General features: G+C 37.2%; 3 protein-coding genes across 5 annotated transcripts; 2 read left to right on the top strand and 1 right to left on the bottom strand.

The window, feature by feature from the left end:
* Window positions 1–638: 638 nt before the first annotated feature.
* Window positions 639–1870, top strand: LOC105187017 (40S ribosomal protein S10). Its single transcript, XM_011147579.3, has 3 exons — window positions 639–745; window positions 1214–1358; window positions 1493–1870. Exons 2-3 carry the CDS (start codon window positions 1215–1217, stop codon window positions 1829–1831), a joined length of 483 nt encoding a protein of 160 aa, XP_011145881.1. The 5' UTR covers window positions 639–745; window position 1214; the 3' UTR covers window positions 1832–1870.
* Window positions 1871–3354: 1484 nt separating this feature from the next.
* Window positions 3355–4678, bottom strand: bc10 (BLCAP apoptosis inducing factor bc10). Its single transcript, XM_011147578.3, has 2 exons — window positions 4238–4678; window positions 3355–4138 (listed from the first exon to the last, which is right to left on the bottom strand). The coding sequence occupies exon 2, from the start codon at window positions 4054–4056 to the stop codon at window positions 3814–3816; it is 243 nt and encodes an 80-aa protein (XP_011145880.1). The 5' UTR covers window positions 4057–4138; window positions 4238–4678; the 3' UTR covers window positions 3355–3813.
* Window positions 4679–8679: 4001 nt separating this feature from the next.
* LOC105187015 (DNA repair and recombination protein RAD54B) lies at window positions 8680–16096 on the top strand. Of its 3 annotated transcripts, XR_003112563.1 has the most exons (11): window positions 8680–9255; window positions 9336–9435; window positions 9502–9594; window positions 9667–9799; window positions 9884–10452; window positions 10529–11279; window positions 11352–11511; window positions 11585–11711; window positions 11788–12024; window positions 15178–15827; window positions 15916–16096. XR_003112563.1 is itself a non-coding variant. In XM_025296698.1 (10 exons), exons 1-10 carry the CDS (start codon window positions 8681–8683, stop codon window positions 15241–15243), a joined length of 2811 nt encoding a protein of 936 aa, XP_025152483.1. In that variant the 5' UTR covers window position 8680; the 3' UTR covers window positions 15244–16096. The 3 variants fall into 3 exon arrangements, 2 of the variants coding, with proteins under 2 accessions (XP_025152483.1, XP_011145878.2); XM_025296698.1 differs by having other exon boundaries at window positions 15178–16096; XM_011147576.3 differs by lacking the exons at window positions 15178–15827; window positions 15916–16096 and adding an exon at window positions 12099–12196.
* Window positions 16097–18292: the final 2196 nt, after the last annotated feature.

The raw sequence follows: 18292 nt of genomic DNA, 5'->3' as shown, positions 1-18292 counted from the left end.
AATATTGCAAATTAGTAACTAAAATCAGGTTTGTGAGCAGAAATAGTATATGGTTGTCAACGTTCAAGCGTGATTAACTGATCAATTACGGAACGTATCTAAAATTAATTTAAAGCCTACTAATCTTATAATTAAAACCAAAATTTCCAAAACCGATTTATCTGAAGTTATCTTGGCATTTGGAGGTCCCTACAATTTAGCGCAATGCTCTATCTATATATAATATTCTATAATTGGATCATAAGTCCAAATTCTATCAAAATCAAAATGCTCAAATCGTTTTGAAACCAAAGGTCTGTTCCTTTTAGTGAATTAATGAATACACTACGCATTGTAGCTTCGATATTTTTTTTCTTTTCAACGCTAGATTATATATTTCTTTCTTTGTAATTGCTAAAAGTGTAATCAAATTTGGGTTCACAGAAATTTCTGGAGACGCACGAATTCTGTAGACTCCTAATTAAAACGAATAAACCTAAAATGTTATTGCGTATTCCTATACTTTCTGAAACAATTTTGATGCGCATGCGCGGAGGCTATTTAACATGTTGGATCTGTTCTTTATAGCTGCACTGTTGAACTAGTGCAATAAGTTAGAGTGAGAAAAAATATAGTTATCTCATTTTAACTTATTGCACTAGTTCAGCAGTGCAGCTATAAAGAACAGACCTACCGCTACCAAGTTCTCAACGTCGCTTTGGTTAAGTTGTCCATTTCTGTCGAAGGCACAGGATAGAAGGATCAAGTATGTACATTTTCTGATAATATCCATTTTAATCCTATTTGTTTATGAAAATTACAAAGAAGCAAGAAATTTATTAAAATTCTGGATGTTTTCTAGATTGATCGTAGTCGGTTATATTTGATATTTTCACTTGTTATTGCGTTTTCTTATTAATATACAGTACATAACTGGCTTTTTTGTGCCGTGATTTAATAAGTTTTTGATATATCTAACCATTTGTGATTCACAATTAAAACTCCGCGAAATGTAATTTCGAGACATCGTAGTAAATTTTTTAATATAACTGTGATATTAAAATCGTTGTATTGAACATAACCTTAAAGTAAACATGTGTATCAATCTATACTGTTATTTTATCGAGTATTTAGAAAAAAGGAACAGGGGAATTGACAAATCTATGCTTTCTATTTGCTAATAAGTCCTATATAATGCTTATTAATTCGCACAATTGAACGATTTTCATTACAGAATGTTGATGCCCAAGAAGAATCGTGTTTCAATTTATGAGTATCTTTTCAAGGAAGGTGTTATGGTAGCAAAGAAAGACTACCATGCACCAAAACATCCAGAGTTAGAAACTATTCCAAATCTCCAAGTTATTAAAGCCATGCAGGTAAAAATAAATTCTTTCTCGGACAAAATATGGAAAAAGCTATAGCTGTGAAATGTTTATATTATTTTTGTTATATCTCAAATTTGTATCCATATACATGTATAATTTTGTTCTGTATGTGATTATTCTTTCAGTCCTTAAAGTCAAGAGGGTATGTTAAGGAACAGTTTGCATGGAGACACTTTTACTGGTACCTTACCAATGACGGTATTGAATTTTTACGAGGATATTTACATCTGCCACCTGAAATCGTACCGTCTACACTTAAGAAACAACCAAGGTCTGAAACTACCAGACCAAGACCTGCAGCAACGAGGAGCGAAGGCTCCAGGCCAACAGAAGATCGCGCGGGATACAGGCGAGGTCCAGGTGGTGCTCCGGGTGGTGCTGGAGACAAAAAGGCAGACGTTGGAGCGGGTACTGGAGACTTGGAGTTTCGTGGTGGCTTTGGTCGTGGCAAAGCTCTACAATAATTTTTTTTATATAAAATAAATACTACATACAAGATGTAATGTTTTTTTGTCATTACAACACCCAACTAATAGTCCTATGAAGATGGTACATAACAGGTAATAATTTGAAAGCATAGCCAAATTTGTTCGTTAAGCTCTTACTGACTAATCACATCTATCTTAAATATAACTTACAACATTATGGAGAAAGTAAATAAGGAATGAATTCAGTTTCTTTAAGATTGTTTATTTCTTAATATTATAAAGCTGCGGTTCTTTAAATCATGACATTTTACAAATTTTATATTTTTGTTTTACGATGTACATTTTAGATGGAAGCAAGTATGGATTATTACACAATTATTATGTTATATTTCAAGCACATTTACCTTTGGAAATTATACCTAGCTATTCGATTACTAGCTAAATTTATCATATTCAACAAATTGAATGTTTACAAACGAAATCACAGATTTTCCTATATTTGTGCTTATACAACAAAAAACAAACATAAACAATCTTTATATGTAGTCGCAGACGTTTTCGTTAGTTATGCTTACACTCTAGTCCAAACAAATGTTATTCAAACAAGGTACTTGCAATTTTCATAAGAGCAAAGTTCTTTCATGTCAAGATATTACAATGCAAGTTTACACAGTAATCATAGGAAGATAATTGACCTTCATTTATACACTTTGAAGATATACATATATAAAAGATTTACCGACTGAATCTTAATTCAATTTCTCATACTTGCATTTGTAAGCTATCATATCAACATTATCAATATTATTTTTTGGTTACCATGACTAATCAGTATTTACATTGGTAACATTATTTATACTGGATATTACATATTTATATAAATTGCAAGTTACAAACAAATTATAGCACAGGGCTTGCATCACTTTAATGATTATAAACTTTAATGATTATAAATAAACTTTAACTTTAATCTCCTTCTGAAATGGATATATATGGGAATTATAATAAATATTCACATTTCTGGCAATATAATGCCAGTGATATGGGAGAAATTCACTTAAAGATTGCGGTGCTACCCTAATAAGATCAATTTCCTTTTACAACAAAAATTATTATTTTAGAAAAGTTTCAACTTATTTATATTACCATCACTCTTTCAAAGGCCTTTATATTCTCAAAGAGATGATCGATCGTTTAATTTTCTCCATACCTAATTTTCTGACCTATTTTCACGCATATAAATAATTCATCTAAGGGATTCTCAAGTTTAATCAACATGATGATATCTAAAATTTTCATAATCTTCGCATTTCCCAAAGCAAACAATTTAACAAGACAAATTGCTGCTTTGAATAATTACGAATACATTATTTAAAGTATATTGTACTAGAAAGAATCTACATATATATATATGTATGTGTGATGTGTGAATTTTATATATATATATATATATAATTCTGTTCAGAAAAATAATTTCTTATATCACAATGCTACTATATTATACAGAAGACATTGTAAGGATTTCATCAAGAGGCTGAGATAAGTATAAAAAAAATATATCAGCTGTAATTTTTTATACGATCCATTTTATATATCAAGTAGAACTCGAATTAGATTGGATCCTAGAAATCTTACTACTGCTAATGAATGCAATAGGAATCTAAGATCTATATACGAATATTGTCAAAAAAAAATGTATATCATTATATAAATTCTTGTTATTTAAAGTTCTATAACTCAGAGTCTATATACAGTCGATATGTAACTGTCTAACATAACATTAACAATTCTCGCAGACAGATCATCCCCAGAATTCTCAGTAACCTGTTGCAAACCTAGACAATATCTATCTATGCAATCTATGCCATCTAAGCGGTTGCACTCAAACAGAGTGCGCACTACCGCGAATTAAAGAACTGTCTCCAAGCGTTTTGCCGGAACAAGGCCGGAAAGTAAAAGACAACGAAAAGAAATCAACAAAGGATAATTCTTGAATCTAGGGCGGATATAACGCGACTTTAGCCATTATCGCATCTTACTGTATCGCAATTTGTGCTCCACAGTAGGCAGTTGCCGCTGCCGCTGTAGCAGATGAGGAAGACAGCAGTGAGGAACACCAGGCTGCAGACGGTACAAGGTTTGCGCTCCAGGAAGAAGCCGATCAGGTAGAGCGCCATAAACATGACGTGGGTCTGCAACAGCGCCGGGTTTACGGGTTTCGGTATCAGTAGCACAGGGATCAACCACTGTAGGCAGTACATCCTCTCTTTCTGCGTGATGCGGTCGGAGCTGTGCACTCGCGACGTGTTTCACGTCGGGCAGATATCTCATCTATGATAGTATCTTTGGGGAAGAGAATAACAACAACGTTAGAATACCAACTTGAGCGAGTCGATTGATCATACTGACCGTGTGTCGCGGACTTGGAAGTCATTAACTAACCTCATATGGGAGCGTCGCCGCTCCTGTGCATATCCGTCCGTCGTCACTCTCTCATCAAATTTCAATACACATTTTCGTCGTCATTTGTCGCATGACCATTCCTTGTACCAATAGTTTCGCACGATTTCGAGACTACCTGACGACCATGAACCAACGTACCTATGACGCCGTCCTCCGGCGAGACCTCGCAACTATTTCGATACGGTCCTTGGCGACTTCAGATCGCTCGCGGTTTCCTGCGTGCGCGTGTCACTCATTCTGGCTTGGTTTCTTTTAAATGCAATTTCTGTAACTCGTTCTTGTCCCTCCCTGTTGATTTCACCGAGTTTCAAATATATTTCTGTTTTGTTTCGAGTATAGAAAGAAAGTGCAGTTAGAAAAGCGAACGTATTCCCTGATTTGCCACCTCGTCACTATGTTATTATGTCAGTTCGGTCACTGACGAAGTACTAACAAAGACCGTTGGTCCTGCGGGATTTTTCGCACCAAACAAACCGCACTAACGCCTTCTCCAGAATATCGTACACATTATATAGAAAAGTCTCCGAACGGTCAAATATATCGAAAATAAAACATTTTAGATAAAAATGTTTCATACAAAAGTTGTAGAATTTCAAGTGATGCATTATTATAGTAATATTAATATGACCTTGAATAGTATTGTCAAAGTCATGTGAGGGTCACTTTGAAATTTTTAAGTGGGAGTCCTCATTTTTTATTATATCGTTTTTTTCTACCAATTGTAACGGAGAATCTTTTTTCAGATTCTCCTCCGTGACTACCGGGTCGGCGACCGTCGAGCCGTCGCCGCCCGAGAGACATCGCCGCGACTCCCCCCCCCCCAGAATAGCACGATAATCAATGCAGCGGCGATTACGCCGAAGCGGCCCGAAGAGCCGGCCACAGGCGCTCGGGGAGATCCCCCCAGACGATCCGCCGAAATATCGGTGCGCGAAGCGCGCGCAATTACGCGGAAATCTGGAGAGCGAGTAACCCCCTGATCGGATATAAAATCCGTTCTCTCGTCAAAATCGAGAGATTGTGTCTAGTCGTTTTCGATCAGCATCATTGAGAAATCTAGTCTAGATGAGTCATCTTCGACCAGCATCACCGAGAGCAGCGACCGAGCAAGGAACACTAGGAGAGATCAGGAGGAAGTCGAGGAGAAGGAAGTCCGGGCGTGAGTCAGTTGGTGAGTAAAGGGTTCCCCATACCGATATCGGCCGACAAAGGCACTGGGGGAACTCTGAGCAAGAGCCGATGCTCGTATACCGGTCCGCGGCTAAGAGAACCTCCTGGTTCACCGGATTCAATCAGGCACGCAGTCCGCCCGATTCTCTCGAGACGGCGACGTCTTCGTCACCGGCGAGTAGAATTTCTACAATTAAGTTTCTGTGCTATCACCGGCTACAAGTCGGTCCGTATTACCGCTAGAATAAGTTTTGTCCGTTCAGATTCTCTCGGTCCGGCGGCGATCTTCACCACCGACGAGCAGAGTCGATAGCATAAATTGTGCTGTTGCCCCCGGCTATTATCCGTCCCGTTATAAACATGCCTAGGATAAGTTGTGCTCGTTGATTTCTCTCGGCACGGCGGCGGTCTTCGTCGTCGACGAGCAGAAGCGATATATTAAGTTGTGCTACCTGCCGTTTCATATATTCGCTCATAGAATCACGCTGTGATAGTCAAACTTCTCCCAGCGCGGCGGTGGCTTCGCCACCAACAGGCGGATCCATCAGCTCTCGCGTTTGTGTTATCTGCCGGCCACGAGCCGTCCGTGTAACCCACTTACCGTTACTCCAACTCGCCGCATTCTGTGTGAAGGTGCACCGCACCTTCATTCGACGAGGCGACATTTTCGTCACCCGATGAGAGACAATTGCGAAATGCTGTGGTCGTCCAGCTACCCTCAGGAGCCGTTCCACGTAAAAAGCCATGAGTTATCCTCGTGAAGTGTTAGACTCAGCGACGTCTTCGCCACTAGTCTAACGGTAATTGTGCGTTAAACTCTGTGAACATTTAAGTCGCGGGGCTCCGACAGAACGCAGCGCACGGCGCCATAGAATCACTATTCATCTCGGTCACCAGTCATAAAGCATTAGGATAAGTTGTATAAAGATTCCTAGATAGTGTACATAGCCACATCACCAGATTTTGAATAAGAATACTGTAAATAATAAACTGTAGCTAGCCTGGCGATCATTTACCGGATAGTTCCGATACAAGTTACTCGTGGCCCGACATCTCTCCTCCACGCCAGCCGCCACCGTTGCACCCGGCCGCCCGACTGCCCGTCCGCCGACGCGGACGACGGGGCCGACGACGACGGGGCGAGACCGTCGTGAAGTTAGCAGACAAATTGAAGATTTTATAATTTGATTTTTTTGTATCATTTGGGAATAATTTAGGGAAGTATAGGAACATAGTCTCATACTTTGGGATACAATAGTTTATTAATAATTAATAAAAATTTTTACAGGTATTTTCAGGACTATATTTTGGCAGGAAAACAGGCTTGTATCTCTAGCCGTTTAGGAGATATCGAAGGTTAAAGTTTTCCAACTTGTTCCGTTGATATCTCCGATTCTACTGGGAGCTGAGAGATGTAATTTATGGAAAAATGTAGGGTTTTTAGATGATTATATTCTGGTGCAAAAACAGGCCCGTATCTCTAGCCGTTTAAGAGATATCGAAGGTTAAAGTTTTCCAACTTGTTCCGTTGATATCTCCGCTTCCACTGGGAGTTGAGAGTCGTAATTTATGGAAAAATGTAGGGTTTCTCGAGGACTATATTTTGGTGCAATAAACAGGCATGTATCTCTAGCCGTTTAGGAGATATCGAAGGTTAAAGTTTTCCAACATTTCTCCGTTGATATCTCCGCTTCTACTGGGAGTAGAGAGTCGTCAATGTAGTCGAAAATGTAGGGTTTTGAGAGGACTTTAATTTGGTGCCAGAACCAGGCCTGTATCTCTAACCGTTTAGGAGATATCGAAAGTTAAAGTATTCCAGCCCTTCTCCGTCGATATCTCCGCTTCTACTGGGAGTAGAGAGTCGCCATTTATGGCAAACTGTAGGGTTTTGAGAGGACTTTAATTTGGTGCCAGAACCAGGCCTGTATCTTTAACCGTTTAGGAGATATCGAAGGTTAAAGTTTTCCAACCTTTCTCCGTTGATATCTTCGCTTCTACTGGGAGTAGAGAGTCGCCATTTACGGCAAAATGTAGGGTTTTGAGAGGACTTTAATTTGCTACCAAAGCCAGGCCTGTATCTCTAACCGTTTAGGAGATATCGAAGGTTAAAGTTTTCCAGCCTTTCTCCGTCGATATCCAGCCTTCCTCCGTCGATATCTCCGCTTCTACTGGGAGTAGAGAGTCGCCATTGTAGTCGAAAATGTAGGGTTTTGAAAGGACTTCATTTTGGTACCAGAGCCAGGCCTGTATCTCTAACCGTTTAAGAGATATCGAAGATTAAAATTTTCCAACCTTTCTCCGGCGATATCCAGCCTTCCTCCGTCGATATCTCCGCTTCTACTGGGAGTAGAGACTCGCCATTGTAGTCGAAAATGTAGGGTTTTGAAAGGACTTCATTTTGGTACCAGAGCCAGGCCTGTATCTCTAACCGTTTAGGAGATATCGAAGATTAAAGTTTTCTAACCTTTCTCCGTTGATATCTCCGCTTCTACTGGGAGTAGAGAATCGCCATTGTAGTCGAAAATGTAGGGTTTTGAGAGGACTTCATTTTGGTACCAGAGCCAGGCCTGTATCTCTAACCGTTTAGGAGATATCGAAGATTAAAGTTTTCCAACCTTTCTCCGTCGATATCCAGCCTTCCTCCGTCGATATCTCCGCTTCTACTGGGAGTAGAGAGTCGCCATTGTAGTCGAAAATGTAGGGTTTTGAAAGGACTTTAATTTGGTACCAGAGCCAGGCCTGTATCTCTAACCGTTTAGGAGATATCGAAGATTAAAGTTTTCCAACCTTTCTCCGGCGATATCCAGCCTTCCTCCGTCGATATCTCTGCTTCTACTGGGAGTAGAGACTCGCCATTGTAGTCGAAAATGTGCTAAATTAAAAAACAAGACGAACGGGACGCGGACAACGATACATCATGCGTCTCCATACATGTCAAATTGTTTATTATAGAAGAGACTTTGATACGGCAATATATATTCGAAGATTTAACATTTAATACGTACTTTTATTTTTTCTGCTCCTCCCCCCTCTCTCCCGCTCTTTTTAAACCACCGGGCATAGTCTGGCATAGAGATGGCAACTGTCATGGCAGCACGGACATAAACCGCCTGAAAGTGGATGTAGCATGGACTTCCACCATATGCAGATTTTACCACTGAGACCTGAAAGTGGATGTACTATCGTAGTTCCCCTCTCAAAATGGATGCAGATGGCGTACTTTCCCAGTGCGGAAAGTCGGTGTCGCAGAAAATGTCGTATTGGCCGCTCTCAGGTTACTCTCTGCTGATAATATTGATTGCTTTAGCTATGTTCAAGACAATACAGCTAGCAACTATTGCCGATGCACAGCAAGGGGAAAGACAACACGCCGTTACAGAGGCCTCTCGGGATTCCTCCGCCAGCACGAAAATTTATTCAGGGCTGACAATCTTCAGTATTATCTCGTCGGTGATTCGGCTCGGTTTGATTCAAACGATTTCGGATGCCACCGTAGGTTATCAAACTGTCGATTTCAGTGAATCCATGTACCGAAATAAACCTGTCAAGGGATTCCAATCCCCTTTAATCGTCCTTAACCGTAATAAGCCACCAACAAGCGCCGAAAAAGCTAACGATGCATCAAGGAATCAGCAAAAAGTACCAAACAATTCTACCAAGCCGTTTAGAAGTAACTCACAAATCTTGAGTCTGTTCGAAGAAGCGATTCGGGAAAACGATGATAATTACGATAACATAGTAGAAACTAATCCGTCGAAGAAAGAAAAATCCAATGATAATCCAGCTGGCGAGAAGAAGACGTCAACTGTTGCATCGCGCTCGAAAGTGTAAGTTTCCAAAGAATAGATGTTATAAAAGAGACAGATTATTCCTTATTTACATTTAAATAATCATATTTTTTGTATAGTATCTTTAATGTGGTATATGGCAAAATATCTTCAAAGAAACACAAAACATGGGATGGCGATGGATTGCTAGAAGTGGCTGGGAAAAGTGCAGTGCTTAAGGTGATAATCATATAATTTATAACTTCTTGAATCAATAGATTGTTTTCATACTTTTTATTACAACAGGATTTGGATGGTAATGTTATTGGAAGAGCTACAGTTAATCCAAGCAATGCAGTAGAAGGTTCCAGATTAATCATAGCAAGCAAAGAAATAGAGGTGAGAGTCTCTACTGATGTTTGTTTATATAATATTGTATATATAAGAGAATCTGACAGTCAGATATTTTAGATAATAGATCAAGCATCTGAAGAGCTATCAGTAGTATCAGAGAAGCGTTCGGAAGAAACAGTAGAAGAGCCATTGCAGAAAAAATTTAAGGCATGTCCTGCATATGCATTTGTGCCTCCATTGCCCAAAAAAGGTCTCACAAAGTTTATAACAGAATGAAAAATAAATTTTATTAAGCATTGAAATTATTAAATAAGGAAAAAAATTTGCATTGAAGGATTGACATTAAATTGCAAACCTTTGGTGATGCCATATATGAATTCTACTGCTATATGGATAAGTCAGGAAGCTTCGCAAAAGGAGCAGGAAGTATCAGTTGACTCTTGTTTAGTAGCAATGCTCAGAGAACACCAACGACATGGCATTGTTTTTCTCTATGAATGTTTGATGGGTCTGAAAGTAGCAAATTATTTTGGTGGGATTTTAGCCGATGAAATGGGTCTTGGCAAAACATTACAATGTATCACATTAATTTGGACAATGTTGAAGAAAGGTCCATATAGCAAACCAATTTTGAAGCGTGCATTGATACTAGCGCCCAGTAGTTTGTGTGACAATTGGAAGAAGGAATTTGCAAAGTGGTTAGGCTGTCACAGAGTATCTCCGTTTGTTGTGGATGGGAAAAATAAACCTAAGGACTTCACCAGTCGACCAAGAAATTCGGTGATGATTATTAGTTATGAAATGTTCATCAGATGTCATATGGAAATTAATGAAATTGCCTTCGACCTGATCGTGTGCGACGAAGGCCATAGATTGAAGAATAGCAATATAAAGGCAGCAAAAGTAATTCATTGATCTTATTTACTTATTAATTCTTATGCCGATGCAAGTGTATAAATTTTCATATTATATTTTGTAGTTATTATACGAGGTAAACTGTAAGAAACGAATTATCTTAACCGGCACTCCTATACAAAATGACTTGAAGGAATTTTATGCATTAGTGGATTTTGTTAATCCCAGCATTCTTGGTACTCCAAGCGAATATAGAAATTATTATGAGGATCCCATCGTCGCGTCTCAATCTCCTCATGCGTCCGACGACGTTCTCAGTTTGGGAAACGAAAGGGCCATGGAGTTGCACGAATGCACCAAACGTTTCATCCTGAGACGCACGCAAGAAACGATAAATAAGTACCTGCCGTGTAAGCATGAGATGGTATTGTTTTGCTCTCTATCAAGTAAACAAGAAGATTTATACTCTCTCGTCACCGATGCCTGGTTCGACCGAATTTTTACACAGGATAAAACTATTACACACTTGACTATCATCACGGCGCTTAAAAAAATTTGCAATCATCCGAGTCTGTTCACGAACGATAAAGGAGGTGTGCTGTATGACGCTCTATCAACGCGCGTAACGCCGACGAAACACGACGAAAATTTTACAAGATATTGCGGAAAGATTACAATTGTACAGACGCTGATGAGAAACTTGAAGAACACTAACGAGAAGTTGGTGTTGGTTTCCTATTACACGCAAACGCTCGATCTTCTCCAAACCGTATGTAGTGTGGAACGTTTGAAGTATTTGAGATTAGATGGTGCCACTTCGACCACCACGCGATCGAAAGTTATTGAACAATTTAACACGAAAACCGATGAAAGCAGTAAGTTTTATGAAATCTAAGGCATGTATGAAAATTGACATATCAATTGTGACAGTGAGATGATAATTACAGAAATCCTCCTATTAAGTGCGAAGGCAGGTGGGGTTGGTCTAAATTTACCAGGGGCATCTAGACTTGTGTTATTTGATTCTGATTGGAACCCCGCGTCTGATATGCAGGCTATGGCAAGAATCTGGAGAGACGGGCAGAAGAAGGATGTTTATATTTATAGGTTTGCACAAACTTCATACTGTTATACTATGTAATACCTGGAAATATGCAGCTGTGCATGATTAAATTTGCAGATTGCTGACGACAGGTACAATAGAGGAAAAAATATACCAAAGACAAATCAGCAAAGCTGGTCTGAGTGAATTCGTGGTAGATCTGAATCACCTTAGGTCTTTAAAATTATCAACTGAGGAACTGAAGGTATATTTTTTACTGTAGGGCAAACTATATTATTGATTATAAAAAAGACTAATATCAAAAATCTTCCATACTTTAGGATCTATTTACACTGACAACCGATACGGTCTCTGTGACGCACGATTTGATGAATTGCTCTTGTTCTGGTAAAAATAATGAACATATATCTATTGAAAAGTTTCAAACAGACAATGGTAGCATGCGCGATTGCCAGTTTGTATTGCAGGATAAGTCGTCTACTACACAAAACTTAACTATAAATCAGTTATTAGATTGGCAACATTACAAGCAACCGATTCTACCCGATATTATGCAGGTAACATGCTCTACAAGAATTTATACTGAACAAAAAATTTATCAAAACCTATATTTATAACATTTATTTTGCAGGAAATTTTGTTAAACGAAGTATGCGATCATATAACTTTTATGTTTAAAAATTCCATGAGGCAATAAATTCCTTGAATAAGAAGTCATAAAAAATTCAACTATATATATATATTGAATATGTTTATACTCTTTAAAAATTGTCTTTATTATTTGAATGAATTTCTTTCATTCAATATTTCATTTTAGTTCATCCAAAAAATTTGAATGACATCGATTATTTTTTAAACAAAAAAAATCGATTTACTAATTAAATTTGCAAAGTAAACATTTAAATTGGATAGCACCAGATGGTGCTATCCTTAAACAGACCTTAAACACTGCTAGAGGTGCATTCGGAAACATCATTCGGATACTCTCCTTATTTACATGTTGGATGCGTGCTTACATTCGCAACAAATGTATGTACATGCATGGAATGACGCCCGCAATATTCTCATTATTACTAAAAATCTTCCTAAAGGATCTTGCACACTGAACGCGACTAGCGACGTGCTATGAGTGATATCTAATGAGAATTCTGTTTTAAGAAGAAAAAGCTTTCATTTCTTCTTTAACTCTCACTGTTAGTGGGGAAGTATACTTCCCACCTTTTCTTGATTCAATTTTGCGTTGTAAATCACATAATTTTGAAGAACTAATCGGGGATTTGAGTTTTCCAGATAATTGAATAGTTGTTCAACATACTCCAATAAGTTTTTCTACCCAATTATTCATTTGTGATTATTTATAACAAATCGAAGTTGAAAAAAATGCTTTTTTTTAGGGGAAAATCGATTCCTCGGAAAGTATTGAATGTAGAGGTCTGAAATTTTTACTAAATGTTTTTCTGATGTTGTACAAAAACATATTTTTTTCAGTATTTTTTCGCAGGTTAGATTTTTTTGGTAAATATATAAAAAGGGGACACCTCTCCGGTTTTCATTTTGAAATATGTTATAAAGTGTGAAATTCTGAATAACTTTTCTTAATATAACTATACGGGGGTCGCTTGTAGTTTAGAAGATATAACAAGATAAAGTTAAGGTAAAACTCCTATTTAGCGGATCAACTTCCAAAAAAAACTTCATGAATTGAACATGAAATACCTGCACTAGCATGGTAAAAAGTACATGTATGAGCGGGCAGGGGCTGCGCCCCATCTCACACCTCCCCCCACTCCCTCTCTCATATGTATCTGCTTTAGTATGGCAAACAGTATATGTGTGGAAGAAATATATGCTGTTCATCATACTAATGCAGTTACATACGGGAGAGGGGGGTGGGGAGCGGTGTGTGTGGGAAGAGGTGCAGGGAAGGGGCGCAGCCCCTCCCCCACTCATACATGAACTGTTGCGTATCTTGTTACATTACATTTAAAAAGCATAAGCTCACGATTTAATTTCAACACTGTTTCACATCGCAGACATTTAATATCTCCATGAATAACTTTCCGACTAATAAGAAAATCTATTAATTTATCATTATCCTCAATAAGACTTCGAAATTCGTGTAGTTTCATACATATTGAAAGCAAATTGCGAACTGTTTCAGATTCATGACGATTGCCAAGTAAAAAACTTTATAAATAATATAAACAAATACTTTTTTTTGTTAAAGGATAAGCAACGGATTAGAGAGTACAGCATATATAAACTTTGCACTATAAATAACGTCAGATTATATCTAGAATTTAACATCAAAATTTTTAACTTTATCTTGTTATATCTCTGAAACTACAAGCGACCCCCTATAGTTATATTAGGAAAAGTTCACGCTTTCAGAATTTCACGCTTTATAACATATTTCAAAATGAAAACAATCGGAGAGGTGTCCCCTTTTCTATATATTAACCTTTTTTTTATAAACAATAAATATTTCTAAAAACGACCGAAATTTGATTTTTTTACACTTTTTAGCTCTATTTTCCTAGTTTTTTCATTCTGTATCTATCAATATTATTTTACTCAAAAGATTCGTAATCAGCGATTCGAAAAACCCATGTATCATCAATAATAATCAGAATTTTTATCAATTTCGTACATTATGGTCGCCATATTGAATCCGCCATTTTGAATTTTGCAAATCTGATTTTAGATTCGTAATCAGCGCCCCAAAAAACGCAGGACTACCAAATATTTTAATAATTTCCTCAAAGTAAGTTAATTCAGTAGTGAAAGCGTTAAAACAATCCTTATTAGATATTACTTATTGTTCATCGCTATAATCGCATTGGTGTGAAAAGCCTTTACCTCGGCATCTCACTTGATGTATTTTCCATGTGGTAAGAGGACTAATTGTGGGAAGATAAGTGCTCTCATTAGACTATTCGGCAACGTTCCGAAACTTTTCAATAAAAATCGGACAACCCTATTGTCCATGACTGTGCAATAGATGTAGTAAACTTTAGACCTTAAGAAATTAGCCAATTCCAATTTATTTTTATAAGAATAACTGACTGTGGTTAGCCAATTTTTTAAGACTTATGACTTGACTATGAAATAGAATGAGAAAAAATATAGTTGCCTCACTCTAATTTATTGCATTAATTCAGAAGTGCAGCTAAAAAGAACAGACCATAGAATGATTTGTATCACAGAGAATAAAGCGGGAAAAGTCTTTGTTCGCTTCTGTGGCGGTTGAATGTGGTTCCTGTAACTGCGTATATTTTTTGATCGTGGGGACTGCATATACGTTGCCCCTGTTTTTCTCTAAAATTCCTTGGTTTGCAAAGAAGTGGAAGCCATTGAGCGTTCAGTTATTACTCTCATGGCCAAGTTCAGATCGTTTCACTTTCTCACCTCTTCGCATTTAAAAAGATTAAACATTATTGACGATGAACACTACGTTTGTGAAGCTTATAACTGGTATTTAAAACACATCTTATACACGTGCCCAAATTTCTCTAGAGAAGCTGACCAACTACTGATTAAATTATACACTAGAGGCTTTGACTCCAATTATGATCGATTGGCGGAAGAAGCCTTCAAGATAAATAATGTTCCTGTTTTTAAAGAATTAATGCTAAATTCTTGAGGAGTACACAATGAATGCTGTAATGAATCTTTTGGATTCATTAATTCCAAATACTTTATTCACGCAGATTACATGGGGTCTAGGGATTGGCGTCAGCCTGGGGTTTTACAGCGCACAGTCATTTATTGAATGAATGAGAATAAAGAGGTTAAGAAAATAAGCTTCCTTTCTTCTCTAACGAAGAACCGTTCAAGAACAGCGATAAGGAACACAGCTAGCGGCCATACTGTGACTGAAAAGAAACTGAAAAGAAGTCTTGACTTTATCAACAAAATTTAGTACGACCTATTTTATTCGAAAGAAAATGGAACATGGTGAAGAATTCTTTCAGCGTATATCTCTTTTCTACTTTGATATGGGGAAAAGTCTTACTGAAACTCATCAATTGCTCAGTGAAGTTTATGGTGACAATACTCCATCGAAAACAACTTGCGAAAAATGGTTTGAACGATTTAAAAATGGAGATTTTAACATAGAAGACAAACAACGTCCATGCCAAAAGTCAAAAAAGTTTGGAAACAACGGATTGCAAGCATCGTCAAATAAAAATCCATTTCAAACGACCAAAGAATTGGCAGAAGCATCAAATGTCACCGACGGAGATGTTTCCAGACGTTTATCCGTCATAGGAGAAACTCATAAAGAAGGAAGATTGAATGTATTAGATGATGCTGCAAGCTTTGCTCGTGTTTCTATCGCTACTTCTTTGTTCGCAAGGTATATGAAAAATAATTTTTTGTGGCGAATCATAACCGGCGGCGAAAAATGGCTCTATTACGATAATCTAAAACGTAAAAGGACACAGGCGAATCCGGACCAACCATCAACTTCGACGGCCGGACGGAATATTCACAGAGTAATGTTGTGTATTTGGTGGGATCTGGAAGGCATAGTGTATCATGAGCTACTGCAACCAGATGAAATAGACACAACCGACCGCTACAAACAACAAATGGAACGTCTGAATGAGGAATTGATGCAGAAAAGACCATCACTCGTCAGTAATCAAGGAGAAATCATGCTTTTGCACGACAATGTTCGGCCACATGTTGTAAGAACCTTTCAACAAGCAGCGATAGAGCTTGAGTGGGAGATTCTTCCACACCCAGCCCATTCTCCAGACTTAGCTCCGTCGCATTATCATTTGTTCCATTCGATGCAACATACCCTTGAAGACACACACTTTTCTAATTTACAAGATGTGCAAAAATGGGTCGATAATTGGATCGCTTCAAAAGATAAGAAATTCTACCAACATGGAATTCAACTTTTGCCAGAAAAATGGGAAAGAATCCTAGAAACTAATGGAAAATATTTGGATTAATGTATTTATTCATTTTGTCATTGAAATAAAAGCATTTTTCAAAAAAAAAAAAATCGAAAATTAAGTTCGACACCTAATATAAAATGCTTCAAACTTGCTTTTTCCTTAACAGTAAATCAACAACTATAAAATGATTGTAATATAAAGCCTAGTCATATGCATACATAATCATTCCATATAATTAACCTCAAATTGTAATCATTTTATAGTTGATTGACTTTCAAATTATAAGCTTAATGTTTGAGGCACTTAACAGGTATACTCTAGCAACTTGAAGCATTCTTCCATACAAACAATTTTTTATTTAAGAATGACATGTAAGAATTTTAAGTATATATTTTGCCTGTTCTAACATTACAATCTTATCATTACAAAACTTTTGATGACGAGTGACCAAAAGTTGTAAGAATTATTATTAAATACCTTCCATATATTATGCGTTATCTGTTTACACTGACACCAATACAATCCTTTTAATCCATGATTTAATGAATTGCTCTTGCTCCAACATGAATAATGAACATATGTCTACTGAACAATTTAAAACACACAGTGATAGTATATGTGATTGTTAGTTTGTATTGCAAGATAAATCATCCATTACAAAAAATTTAACTATAAATTACTAGCCAATTACTAAATTGGCAGCATTACAAGCAACTAATTACACTCGATATTATATAGATAACATGCGTTTCAACGATTGTGCTGAACAAGAAACTAATTTTGAAATTCATTTCTACTATATTTATTTTATAGCATGCTTTATCAAATAAAATATGCGATTACATAATTTTTATATTTAAAAATTCTATAACCGTAACCGTAATAAAACCGTAACTGTCATAATCATATATATACAGGTTGCGTGAAAAGTTCGCGGAACGGTATCTATAAGTAAATGGTAGAATTATAAATTGTAATAGGTTATATAGAATCACTCTTCACATGAACCTAGGTTAGATTTCATTTCCATTCTGTCAATTCTTTCTGTGTTTACAAGCCAATTGAAGTTGACGTGTCAGTATATTTGTTTGCAATGGAGAATTTGAAACAGCGTGCAGTGATTGAGTTCTTTGTTAAAAAAGGTTTAAAGGCAATGGAAATTCATTCCGAGATGGTAAATGTGTTAGGGGAATCTGCTCTTTCAAAAACAATGGTTTGTAAATGAGCACTTGAGTTTCAACGTGGTCGTACAAGCATTGAAGATGATCCACGCAGTGGACGTCCAAAAAGCGCATCAACACCAGAAATCATTGAGCAAATACATGCTATTGTTTCTGAAGATCCAAGTGTGACTACGCGTGAAATTGCTCATACCATAGGCATTTCAGATGAACGGGTACGGCATATTTTGCATAAAGAATTACAAATGAAAAAGATGTTTGGAAAAGTGATGCCGCATACGTTAACAATTCAACAAAAACTCGCTCGAAAGCAAATTTCTCAGCGTCATTTGGATCGTTTTAAGAAGAATAAAACCGATTTTGTGCGTCGTTTTATAACTATGAATGAGACTTGGATCTATCACCAGGATCCTAAATTGCAACAGGAACGTTTACAATGCACTAAAGCTAGATGTTCAGCTGCAAAGCAAACAAAGCATGAAAGATCGATGCCAAAAAAGGTTTTGGCATCAGTTTTTTAGGATGCTAAAGGGATTTTGTTAATTGACTATCTGGAAAAAGGTAAAACAATTAACTCTAAATATTATTGTAACCTTTTGGATCAATTGGATGTAAAAATTCGTGAGAAAAGACCTGGTTTGCAGCACAAACAAATCATTTTTCACCAACGCACCTGCTCACAAAAGTGTTTTGTCAATGTCTAAATTCAATGAATTGAAGTACAAATTGCT

The sequence above is a fragment of the Harpegnathos saltator genome, unplaced genomic scaffold (assembly GCF_003227715.2).
Source record: "Harpegnathos saltator strain DR-91 unplaced genomic scaffold, Hsal_v8.6 scaffold156, whole genome shotgun sequence".
Classification (NCBI taxonomy): Eukaryota; Metazoa; Arthropoda; class Insecta; order Hymenoptera; family Formicidae; genus Harpegnathos; species Harpegnathos saltator.
Note: the sequence above shows the minus strand (reverse complement) of the source record. Positions and strands in the feature narration are given on the sequence as shown.

What these genes read in the sequence shown, in the direction of transcription:
- LOC105187017 (XM_011147579.3), top strand. Translation starts at nt 1,215, where the DNA reads ATGTTGATGCCCAAGAAGAATCGTGTTTCAATTTATGAGTATCTTTTC. An exon ending in AAGTTATTAAAGCCATGCAG is followed by an intron (nt 1,359 to 1,492) that starts GTAAAAATAAAT and finishes TTATTCTTTCAG; the next exon opens with TCCTTAAAGTCAAGAGGGTA.
- bc10 (XM_011147578.3), bottom strand. Translation starts at nt 4,056, where the DNA reads ATGTACTGCCTACAGTGGTTGATCCCTGTGCTACTGATACCGAAACCC.
- LOC105187015 (XM_025296698.1), top strand. Translation starts at nt 8,681, where the DNA reads ATGTCGTATTGGCCGCTCTCAGGTTACTCTCTGCTGATAATATTGATT. An exon ending in GGAAAAGTGCAGTGCTTAAG is followed by an intron (nt 9,436 to 9,501) that starts GTGATAATCATA and finishes TTATTACAACAG; the next exon opens with GATTTGGATGGTAATGTTAT. An exon ending in CACGAAAACCGATGAAAGCA is followed by an intron (nt 11,280 to 11,351) that starts GTAAGTTTTATG and finishes TGATAATTACAG; the next exon opens with AAATCCTCCTATTAAGTGCG.